The sequence below is a fragment of the Propithecus coquereli genome, unplaced genomic scaffold, assembly GCF_000956105.1.
Source record: "Propithecus coquereli isolate 6110/MARCELLA unplaced genomic scaffold, Pcoq_1.0 Scaffold205, whole genome shotgun sequence".
In the NCBI taxonomy this organism is placed as follows: Eukaryota; Metazoa; Chordata; class Mammalia; order Primates; family Indriidae; genus Propithecus; species Propithecus coquereli.
In genome coordinates, this window is record NW_012145523.1 from 957,652 (window position 1) to 970,193 (window position 12,542).

The 12,542-nt window shown below is 39.4% G+C and overlaps 1 protein-coding gene across 3 annotated transcripts in view; it reads right to left on the reverse strand.

The window, feature by feature from the left end:
* Window positions 1-1,281: 1,281 nt before the first annotated feature.
* CNIH4 (cornichon family AMPA receptor auxiliary protein 4) overlaps window positions 1,282-12,542 on the reverse strand; it is a 24,873-nt gene continuing 13,612 nt past the window's right edge. For 2 of the 3 annotated variants that reach the window (XM_012644072.1, XM_012644070.1), the window contains 3 exons: window positions 9,833-9,945; window positions 4,932-5,072; window positions 1,282-1,473 (listed from right to left, as the gene is read on the reverse strand). In XM_012644072.1, coding sequence (XP_012499526.1) covers window positions 1,446-1,473; window positions 4,932-5,072; window positions 9,833-9,900 — 237 coding nt within the window. In that variant the 5' untranslated portion in view covers window positions 9,901-9,945 and the 3' untranslated portion in view covers window positions 1,282-1,445. The remainder of the gene's footprint in view (window positions 1,474-4,931; window positions 5,073-9,832; window positions 9,946-12,542) is intronic. The other variant, XM_012644071.1, reaches the window with a different exon arrangement.

A 12,542-nucleotide genomic window follows, 5' to 3' on the forward strand; every position in this document is an offset into this window, starting at 1 on the left:
AAGAGCAATTTCTGTGACCCCAAAGAGGCCAACAGAACCAGGTTTACTTTGCCTGCAATTTCACTGTTCCCTTCATGTGTTGCCAGGGCACTACTTCCATCCTTGAAACGTGGTCTATCTGTAGAAGGAGTTTAGCTTAGTGGATCCTTGCTTCTGCCAAGGCTAGACTTAGTCCAGGGCTGAAAGGACATGTAACATTTAATCTTTTGGGGACCACACACCTGTTTAGCCACCCAATTCTGTCTCACCAAGGGAATAATCCCTTTGGACTCTGCCATAAAACAGTCATGTTTTGCCTAAATGCCAATGCTTACGACAGCAACATTAAAGCACAAACCAGGACTAAGGATAAACCGCCAGGTTCACTTCACCCTGCGAGAGTTGGCAAACAGAGCTAAAGAGGTGAACTGCTCTCAACAACTCCAAGAATTTACAAATACAACTCCAAAGAACAGTTTGGTTAACACTGCTGTGTCCATGAAATGGCTTGTATTGGGTCTCCCAATTCATAAAGTGGTCAGTGCAGAAGGATAGAAGGATTAATGCGGCGCCAAGCAGAGCACTAACAGGCTCAATTTCACAGACAATGAATGACTAGTCCTGCTTCTAATCTGATTAGCATCTTCTACCAAATCACCTCTCCAAACCCATTAAAATATATATCAGAAAGATCAAATACAATTGGAACAATTACAACACAAAAACAAGACCAGCAAGAGCCAGTGGGATTTGATGGGTTTGGGGGTGATTGTGGAGGCAGTGGCTTTTAAATGAAACTCTTGATAAAATCTTGGTTGTTGATTTATTTTTCTTTCTGTAAGCAGGAATTGCATTGTACCTGTGCAAACGGCTTATAAGGTTTCACAAATTCTGCAAAGATATGTACATATATATATGTACATATCTTTTGCTATATATATATTGAAATGTCATTTTCTGTTAACATTCTTGTAAAAGACTTGTAGCTGACAGTCCCATATATCTTTAAACCATATTAAATGAAGTTGCCACAACATAGGCAAAAAGGTAATTAACATTTTTCCTTTTGTCCAGATTAATACTGTTGTTTTGTTCTGACTTTTCATTAGATTTGAAGAGTAGCTTTGCTCATCTCTTAAATTTTCCCTTTACGGTGTGTCCTTTGTTTCTTTGGCGTGCCAGGGTGGGACGGCAGTCCTGTTCCTACATACAGTAACCATCTTCAACATACAGGTGATGAAAACACCTTCGAGTGTTGGGGTTCAGACTAAAGTTGAGAACCAGAAATCTACAGAAACTCAATTCATGTTTTTTAAATACTTTATATGGTAAAAATACAGCAAAAATAGTTTTTTGTTCAAAGAGGAAAATATATACTGCTATGGTCACGGTTCTAAGGATGATTTAAGTAGTCTCTGGCTCCTCGACTGTGCTGTAGGTTGACTTCAACCACGGCTTCTCCAGCTTCAGTCATTTATCAAAGCTAAAATCATACTGTGGAAAGAAGAAATTAACGTTACTCGTGTTTCCTTAGGAATGTTCCTACAGAGTCTCGTCTGTCCAGACTTGCATCCCTAAGAGTCATCAAGGAACACTGGTTTGAGTAAAAGACAATCATTTATACCTAAAGGAAAGAAAATCTATATTAAGGCCTCTCAATAGCCTAATTTTTTCATTACAAAAAGAATAACTAGGGGTGGAGGTAGGGTGGGGAGAGTACAACCTAAAACCAATGTTGGGCTGTAGTTTAAAAAAATTAAGCTATGTCCAGGAAAAAAGCCCTGAATTCTCTAGCCAGATCTTCACATATACTGTCACCATCCCACCCCATCAACCCAGTAAACTCCTACTCAGGCTTCACGACTGCGCTCTAAGGCACCTCCTTTGGGAAGCTGGGCTCTCAGCGCAGGGCAGCCACAGAGCTCCTTGCACAGCTCAGCATCCGCCTGCACGCATGCTGGGCCCTGTAAGTCGGCCCTGCCACTGGAGCGTGAGCTCCTCTGAGATGGAAGCAGGATCCAGGCACTGCTGCTTTCATGGTCTACTACAGCACCCAGACTGCAACTACCAAGCTCCAAGCTTTTACCGTAGGGATTCTGTGCTGCTCCTTTGTGTCATTTGCAAGTGCCTTACACAATGTCTGCCACAACAGTCACTCAATAAATACGACTCTACCAGAACTGGCCCAGTTAAACAATGATAACAAAACCATCCTTTCCTTTTAAATACTGGGATCAGCCTTGCTCTGCTGAGATCAAGCCTAAAATACACAGAAATAACCGCACATTAGTCATGGTATAAATGATTCGTTGTCCAAATTTAACCATACTAAATTTATTCAATGCACAACACAAATTAATGGTAATAACTAAGATTTTTGAAAGACTTTTGAGAGTTTACTATAGGTCAGCATAAACCTAAGTGTTTTACATGCTTTATCCCACTTAGTCCACATTACAATCTGATGAGGCAGGTACTATTAATATCCCATTTTTAAATGAGCAATTGAGGCAAACAGAGGTTAGGAAACTTGCACCAGGTTACACAGTAAGTGGCAGAACCCAGATTCCACTAGGCTAGCACCTAACCAAAAAACCAAAGGTATAAATTCCTTTATACCTTTTTTCAAAACTTCAGTTCTATTTGACAAGCCATGCATGTCTGCTATGTGCAAGGTACCGTGCAAGGTGTGGCAGGTGTTGGATACAAAGAGGAGCAGCATATAATCCATGATCTGGTAACAAAACCCCTTTTTAGCAACGGCAACCAGCGTCAAGAGAAAAGTGCTACAAGGACACCTTCTGACACTACTCTTTCATCCTGACCCCTTCAACTATGAGTGACACCAAAGGGTAAGGTAAGGGCTGAAAATGACAAGCTGAGAGGGAAGGGAAGAGAGACAAGGAAAGGAGGCAGCCGGTGAAGAATGCAGCTGCCAGGCAGACCAGTTACATAGGTTGCATACCTTTTATGTAGTTGTGAAGAACCACACCTTAACCCTGTCCCCAAATTGCTTCTTGATTCCTCCAGTCCATCTTTCCACTCCTTTAAGTTCAACAACTGAGAACTCAGAAACTCTTGTACCTTTTTAAATCCTAAGACTTCGGGTCTACTAAGCAAGATACTGCTCCCCAATCGTACATTTACTCCTTAAAGTGTGACCACATAGGCGGTACATACAGCACTGCCCCAAGAAAGCTCATGTTCCAAGACCCAGGGACTGTCTGCTCTAGTTAACTCTCCAACAGTGTAAAACCTATGAAGTGGGGGGCATTAAAACAGTAACCTTAGCTAAACCAACACCAGCTTATTTTTTGTCTCTTCAAAAACAAATATAAAGGCCGGGCGCAGTGGCTCACGCCTGTAATCCTAGCACTCTGGGAGGCCGAGGCGGGCAGATTGTTTGAGCTCAGTTCGAAACCAGCCTGAGCAAGAGTGAGACCCCGTCTCTACTAAAAATAGAAAGAAATTAATCGGACAACTAAAAATATATAGAAAAAATTAGCCAGGCATGGTGGTGCATGCCTGTAGTCCTCAGCTACTTGGGAGGCTGAGGCAGAAGGATCGCTTGAGCCCAGGAGTGTGAGGTTGCTGTGAGCTAGGCGGACGCCACGGCACTCACTCTAGCCCGGGCAAAAGAGTGAGACTCTGTCTCAAAAAAAAAAAAAAACCAAATATAAAGGAACCTATATAATGGTAAAGATACCTTCATATGTTAGTTTGACCTAAAAAAGTAATGAAAATGAGAAGAGCTGCATCATTATGTTCTTAATATTAAATTTTTTTGCTCAATATTTTTCATCTTTGATACTTGGATTAAAAATAAAGCACATTAGTGCTGAGGTAGGATATGAGAACCAGAAACTGACACCAGTGTGCTTTTTCTGTCCTAGTATTTAAAAAAATACAGAAAAGTAAATAAGATGAATGGTGAAAAGGAAACTATCTAAACTCTAATTTTAATCTAATCTACACTAATGGGTGGATTAGCACAGTGAAAGGATTTAGGAAGCCTGCTTTATCAGACAGAGGCTAAAACAGCTCTGACTTCTAAACTATTTCAAACAAAATAGCAATTCTTAAAAACTGGTATCTCTGTACAGTTTCTAATCAGGAATCTTCTGAGTGGTAGTTTACTTCAGTACAAGTTTTTCCTAAGAGTCCTTATGCCTATGTGAAATATTAAAATTTTCCAAATGGAAAAAATAGGAATGATCTAATTAAAGCTTTGATACAAAGGTTAAGCCTGGCTTCTAGCCTCTTAAAGGCTTAATCAAACCATACACACAAATGAATTTTTTTCTCTCCTTTGCTCTCTTCTACGGGTCTATGATGGATAAAGGAAAAAGTGGCATGTTCACCTCTAAAATGTAAGGGAATAAATTTAAATTTAAAACAGTACTACATAAGGCTTCCAGTGTTTGACAGCCAATCGTCATACTTCCATTCTTACTTCCAATGTGTTATAACTGGAAGACTGATGCAGTTTTACCAAAAGAGACCACTTAGCATGCTGGAGAATCAGCATCACACCTCAATTCCTCCCTGCCAAGAAAGATCGGCACAATTTGGATATAAGTTGTTGAGAGCAGCTGCCACTAATAGGATCCCCCAAAACTCATGAGTGGGGTTGTCTCTGAGGGTAAATACATTAATGCTTACAACAGGCAGTGAAACCTCACAGCTGGATATCGGGGGATGAAAAGAATAGCAAAGACAGTTTTAACCATGTTCCTAGCCGCAACAGCTAACACATAACTAAGATACCACAGACTAAATCTATTGTAGGTCGGACAGAATACTGATACAAGGACATACATGAACAATCTACACAGCCACAAGAAATTCACATAATCCCCCAAAGTTCTGAAACATCAGTGCAAAATCCCACAGTATAGTAGTATCTCACCCATCAAAAACAAACATGGCATCTAGGAAAATGCTAAACTTACCTATAAAGATACATGAAGAAACAGAGCAGGTGGAAACCAAGCTTGATCATGGCTTCTTTCATGTGTGACTTCAGCTGCCCTCTATTGTGTATTTCTGTTGGATCAAACACTCCCATGTTACCACTTGGCACCATAACGTATCTGATAAATTGAAGGATACACACATTAGAAGGAAAATCATAGGCATAAATATTAAAAAACAAGTAACCAATAATAATCAACCTCTAAAAGTGAACCATAATCAATGAAACTCAGAAGTAAAAAAAATAAAAAAAAAATAAAAAAAAAAGTGAACCAATTATAGCAGCTTTAAATTCAAACCAAATACAGACAGAGTAATATGATGACATCGTGGGCTACCACTTAGTTTTCCTTTGGAAGTTATAATACTGTTAATTTTCTGCTCTCTGAAACAAATATAGTAACATTCTAGAGAAGGATGTTTTATGCATTTGGACCTTTTACCTATCTTCTGTAGAAAACTACCAAACCAGTCATACCTGTAGCCCTTTCCCATTAGATACAGATTAAAGGAGGCTCTAAAACCAAACCAATTTTATCAACTTCTTAGAAACCTCTTTATGGAAATTGGGAAATTAAGGAAGTTGGGTTATTTTGAGAGGATCAATGAGTTTAAGTTTCTGGCCTCCAACATCCAGACTGTGCCATTTGTATAACATACACGTCCTAACCCAGCACTGTCCAAGAACTCCTCCTTCTCTCAGGTCTAGCTAGCACAACCTTGGGTTCCTTACTTCTGCCACATAATCAGTTTCTCAGTAATCACTTCTGTGAAATGTAAAGGCCTCTCTGAGTTGCGCAAATCTTAGATTCTCTCTCCAATCCTAGTAGTCCATTTATAGCTGAATAGAGGGTATTTTCATTTTATTTTATTTATTTATTTTAAACAACAGAAATTTATTCTCTCACATTTGTGGAAGCCAGAAGTCCCAAATCAAGGTGTCAGCAGGGTTGGTTCCTTTGGAGACTCCGAGGGGGAGTATTTTCCATGCCTTTCTCCTAGCTTATGGTAGTTCCTGGCAATTCTTGGCATTCCTTGACTTATACACGTATCAGTCAAATCTCTGCCTCCATCTTCACATTCCCTTCTTCTCTCTGTCTCATTTTAATAACTAGATAACAACGCTAAATAGTCTCAAAGAGTCTTATCCTTCTCTGACTTCTAAGTTATCTAATAAGAGTGTCACCATTCTTGGTGGTCCTTAAAAACTTCCTCTTATCCAACTTTGACTTCTCTCGTCCTCATTTTTCATAGCCAGTCCATCAAACTCTTGTCTGTTCTTTCTTCCTACCATGATTTATATAGCAGTTTCTTTTTAATTGCCAGTATCACAACACTGTTCCAGCATATATCATCTCACCCCAGTCTCTAAACTGGTTTCACTACCTCCTGGCTCTTCTCTATTCAATCAATACTACAAATGCTCCCAGAAAAATCTTCCCCAAACATAATTTATTTCATGTCAACTTAGCTGTTTGAAAACACATGAAGCAAAGAAGACGTATGAATGGGCAATAAACACGTTAAAAGATACTTAACAGGCCAGCCATGGTGGCTCACACCTGTAATCCTAACACTCTGGGAGGCCAAGGCGGGAGGATTGCTTGAACTCAGGAGTTCAAGACCAGCCTGAGCAAGAGTGAGACCCGGTCTCTACTAAAAGTAGAAAAATTAGCAGGGCGTGGTAGTGTGCGCCTATAGTCCCTGTGGTACAACCTTGGGTTCCTCAGTCCCAGCTACTCGGGAGGCTGAGGCAGGAGGATCGCTTGAGCCCACGAGTTTGAGGTTGCTGTGAGCTATGATGACACCACTGCACTCTACCCAGGGCGACAGAGTGAGACTCTGTCTCAAAAAAAAAAAAGATACTCAACATCAGTAGTCATTAAGGAAACATAAAATTGAAACCATAATGAGATACCACTTCACACCCAGTGGTATGGTTAAAATAAAAAACACTAGTCAGTGCTGGCAAGATATAGAGAAATTGGAACCCTCATACACAGTTAGTGGGAATGTAAAATAGCACAGCCGCTTTTAAAGACACTCAGGCAATTCCTCAAAAGGTAAAATAGAGTTACCATATGACTCAGTAAGTCCACTCCTAGGTATCTGTTCAAGAGAAATGAAAGCACATGTCTACACAAAAACTTGCATATGAATACTCATAGGGGAATTATTCATAATAGCCAATAGTAGAAACAATCCAAATGCCCATCAATAGCAAATAGATAAACAAAATATGGTACATCCATGCAATGGAATATTATTCAGTGATAAAAAGGAATAAAGTATTGATACATGCTACAGTATGGGTGAACCTTAAAATATTATGGTACATGAAAGAAGCCAACCATAAAAGACCATATATTGATTCCCTTTGTATGATATGTCTGTGTGGAACAGGTAAATTTGTAGAGATAGAAAGTAGATTGGTGATTGCTCAGGGCTATGGAAGAAGAAGGAGTTGGAGTGACTGCTAATGAGTATGGGAATGTTTTGGGGGGTAATGAAAATGTTTGAAAATAGATCGTAGTGATGGTTGCATACATCTATAAATATACTAAAAATATATTGCTACAATTTAAATGGGTGGATTTTATGCTACCAATACTCATATTTATATATAAACTTCTTGGACTAACATTCAAGGTTCTCTGTGACCCACCCTAATCAACTTTTCCAGATTTGTCTATTACTACTCCCACTTCTACATGATTTCAGCCTAACTGATCCTTAAATATGCCTTGTGTGTTTGTACAAGCCTTCCCATCTACCCCTCCCCTTATCCTTCCAACCCTGGGGAATTCTCTCATTTCTTATCTGGCAACTATCTTCATTGAGTTAAGACAACTCTTATTTAACTAGCATATTTTGTTACTCAATGTTCTGCCTCTTTGTCCTGTGAATAGAGTCCCTCATATATGTCTGTAGCCTCAGCAACATCAAGTACAGTGGACTGAAAAGAGCAAATGATCACTCTGTTGATCTAAACCTTTTAAAATAGAGATAAACTTGTGACCAGCAGACAGCCAACCTGTCGCTGTGGTTATCCGGGCAATAAATATACATCATCTTTGTTTTTATAATTATAGAAAAAAGGAATCTTTGGACTCAATTAACTTCATAGAGCCTTCTACCAGTCTGTACTGCACACAAAGAAGCCGTGCCAAAGCTTTCATAGCTCTTCTTCTAGCACATTTACATTCCTAGTAGAGATGATCAATGGTGTGGTCTGGGGTATCACTAAGATCCACAGTCTCAGAGGCTCCAGTACGCACTCTCACTCCCAGATTTGTGTTTCATTTGGTGGGACCACAGGGAGACTTAGCTGTGCTAAAATTCTGCATGGGATTGGCTCCCATCAGAAGTGCAAAGAAGCTGTGTTCCCAGTATGGAAGAACAATAAGAAATTTATTATAAAAGAAGCTGGGCACAGTGGCATCTGCCTGTAGTCCCCGCTATTCAGGAGGCTGAGGCAGGAAGATCACTTGAGTTCAGGAGTTCGAGGCTGTAGTCACTATTATCGTGCCACTGCACTCCAGACTGGGCAACAGAGCAAGACTCCATCTCTAAAGAAAATTTTAAAAGAAAAAAAAGGAGGGAAATTAAAAGTAAAAAATTTTCCACCTTAGAGCACCTACCCTCTGAAAAAGAGGTACAGAGATTTTAAAACTTTTCCCTAGCTCAGGTTCTAGTCTCATGATCTTTATAAGATCATCCCCCAAATCTACTCCTTCTCTCACCTCTACTGCCTTCCATTACCTTTTCATGTACTTCCTATCCTCCTTCAACCCCACCTTTATTCTCCTCTATGTTCTTTTTATTCTAACTACACTTTAAAACATCATGCTTAAAAATCGGTCAATGAGACCAAGCATGATAGCTCAAGCCTGTAATCCCAGCATTTGGGACGCCAAGACAGAAGACTACTTGAGGCCAGGAGTTCAAGACCATCCTGGACAACACCAGCAAGACCCAGTCTCTACAAAAATTTAAAAATCAGCCAGGCGTGGTGGGGTGTGCTTGTAGTCCAGTATACTCTGGAGGCTGAGGCCAGGAGGATCACTTAAGACCAGGAGTTGCAGGTTACAGTGAGCTATGATTGTGCCACTGCAGTCCAGCTTGGGTGACAGAGAGAGACCCTGTCTCAAAACAACAATGAATACTGTGTCCTCAATGTAGAGGCTGGTAAAAAAAAAAAAAATAAAAAAATAAAAAATCAGTCAATGTATGGTTTTATCCAAAAAAACCTAGACATAAATAAAAACTAAAAATGTAGTACAGCAGCAATCCACTAACATAAAAATAATTCCCGGCTGTTCAAAATTATTCCAGAGTTCTTCTTAAGAAAATATGTTATGTTATGTACAATAGCCCAATTATAAAATTATATCCAATTAGTGTTTCTATTGAGCTATTTTTGAAAAAATTTCCTAAATTTATTAGGTCAAAAATTTTGATGTAACCTAATTTTCAGGCTTTAAAATGTAATTTCCTTTGGAATATTCCAAATACAGTCTAATTAAAAACTGCAGATATAAACAATAAGGACTTTATATTATATTCTCAGGCTTTTCACCATTCTTTAAGGAAAAATATCCAAGGCCATGAAAAAACAACTCACAAGTCTTAAGACATCACAACTATACATTACATATATCATAAATGTATACATATAAATTTGTGTTTTTACTACAAGACTGAGCTGTGCAAATTGCCACTTGCCCAGTATACCAAAGTGAACAAAAATTTATGCACTCTATTGTTCTGTGTTTTATTACTGGCACATATTTTAGTGGAGAAAGAAGGCTGTTAAAATTTTATTTTAAGTTTTTTCTTTAACTGCTCTGACACAAAACATTAAACAAACTATACTCACCGATATATATTCCAAGTGGCAACAGGTAAATTGAGAAGGAAGATGAACCAGTGCAATGAAATGAGCATTAATACAGTGACAATGGTATGGCCAATCAATTCTGGAATTACCCACTGCAAGGGAAGAACACAGTATTACATCTCACTACTATGTCCTTCCTGATTGTAAATGTTATTTGAAACTAAATCAATGAATGTACAGAGAACTTACAAACTACTGTTTCCGTATCATTTTTAGACTCCCATGTCCCAGATTTGCATACTGCTGTAACTGCATACCCCATGCAAATACATCAGGGCACAGCTTAAAAATAAAGCACTTAAATTTTAATTACTTTTTAACCTAAGCAAAGGCTTAGATTCATTCATTAAGCAGGTTTGAATAATGACTAGGGGAAAAAATAGAGTATTTACTTCCTATTCCAGTATCTGTGCTAAAGCCTCTTAGTCTAATTTGGGATGGCTGATAACCATACACATGTTGCCTTTCAAGTCAGAATATCTATCTTAAACATTTTCCAATCCCCCAAATCCTGAGGAAACCATTTTACAGTCAGGAAAAAAAAAAACCCCAAAAACCTTAAAAATAAGTATTTAAAAGCTTACAATAACATCTCAAAGTTGAACAAATATGATAATGAACCAGAATGCCAGAATCCTGGCCTATTGGCTGTATGGTGCTGTATGCCCTTCTCTATGCTCTCTTTGTCTACTCTGTAATTTTCTAGTTCTGGCATCAACATCTACTGTGGCAGGATTCTCAATTCATCAATGGTCCTCCTCTCCTATGAGTACATGTTTTCCTTTTAATCGAAGTTAACTTCTTTTAGTGGAAGTTAACTTTTAATGGAAGAATTGGCCCACCCCACTTTCAGAAATGAGGAAAACAAAACTCAGAAAGGTTAGGAAGATTGCCCAAGGTCACACAGCTACACAGTGGCAAAGCAATATAATATAAGCCTAGGCACACTCATCCCAAGTCTCTTGCATTTAGATTTTAGATTACTTTTTTGGTAAACAAAGAAGTAGAGATTTTCTGAGCCATAAACGTAATTTACAATCAATTGGAACTTTCCAGTATGTAATAAGCATTTTAAAAACTGTAACCAGGCCAGGCCTGGAGGCTCACATCTATAATCCTAGCACTATTGGGAGGATAGCTTCAGTTCAGGAGCTCTGAGCTTGAGACCAGCCTGAGCAAGAGCAAGACTTCGTCTTTACTAAAAACAGAAAAAATTAGCCAGGCATGGTGGCGTATGCCTGTAATCCTAGCTACTCAGGAGGCTGAGGGAGGAGGATCCCTTGAGCCCAGGAGTTGGAGGTTGCAGTGAGCTATGATAACACCACTATGCTCTAGCCTAGGCAACAAGAGCTAGACCCTGTCTCCAAATAAAGTCCTGTTTTCTGTCTCTTCCTTCCTTAACAAAATATGCCCTTCCCATAACTTGTTCTCAGCACAGTGGCACTAGACTTATATACCCCAGGCAGGAGCTTGGAAGGTTCTTCTCCAAAATAACTTAATGGCTCAGAAGAAAACAGTTACCAAAAAACTGCCATTTCAGGTATCCCGACAAAAGTCAATTATGGGCCAGGCGCAGTGGCTCATGCCTGTAATCCTAGCACTCTGGGGGGCCGAGGTGGGTGGATTGCTCAAGGTCAGGAGTTCGAGACCAGCCTGAGCAAGAGCGAGACCCCGTCTCTACTAAAAATTAGAAATAAATAATCTGGACAACTAAAAATACATATATATAGAAAAAATTAGCCGGGCATGGTGGCGCATGCCTGTAGTCTCAGCTACTCGGGAGGCTGAGGCAGGAGGATTGCTTGAGCCCAGGAGTTTGAGGTTGCTGTGAGCTAGGCTGACGCCATGGCAGTCACTCTAGCCCGGGCAACAAAGCCGAGACTCTGTCTCAAAAAAAAAAAAAAAAAAGTCAATTATGCTACAGCAAAGTCTACTAGTCAGTCAACAAGCCTAGACCACCCACTGAGCTTTCAATGATACAGAAAAAAAAATGACAGAAACTTTTAAAAAGAGCTTTCAATAAGCATTTTAGTGCTTTGCCCTTAAACATGAATAGAAAGCCATATATCAAAAATTTGAGGAAAGCCTCCAAAATGAAAGAAAAAAGGGAGAAAAAAAGAAAGTAACTTGAAGGAAACAGAAGAAAATTGCATAAAAACTCTTAATCAGTATTTTCAGAGAACTAAGAAAATCAAACATGAATCAAGAGAACAAAAAGCTCTTGGAAATTAAAATTTTAACGTGAATGCTAAATCTACTAAAAAATTCAGAAGATAAAGCAGAGGAAATCATAAAACAAAAAAGGTAGGAAAAATTCAAAGGAATAAAAATGAGAAGGCAGGAGGGTTAGGTGGCTCACAACTATACTCCTAACACTTTGTGAGGATCACTTGAGGCCAGGAGTTCAAGACCAACCTGAGCCACATAGCAAGACTGTCTCTATAGAAAATTAAAAAATTAGCCAGGCATGGTGGCGCATGCCTGTAGTCCCATCTACTTGGGATGCTGAGGTGGGAGGATCGCTTGAGCCCAGGAGTTTGAGGTTGCTGTGAGCTAGGCTGACACCACGGCACTCTAGCCTAGGCAACAAGAGCTAGAGATGATCAATGGTGTGGTCTGGGGTATCACTAAGATCCACAGTCTCAGAGGCTCCAGTACGCACTCTCACTCCCAGATTTGTGTTTCATTT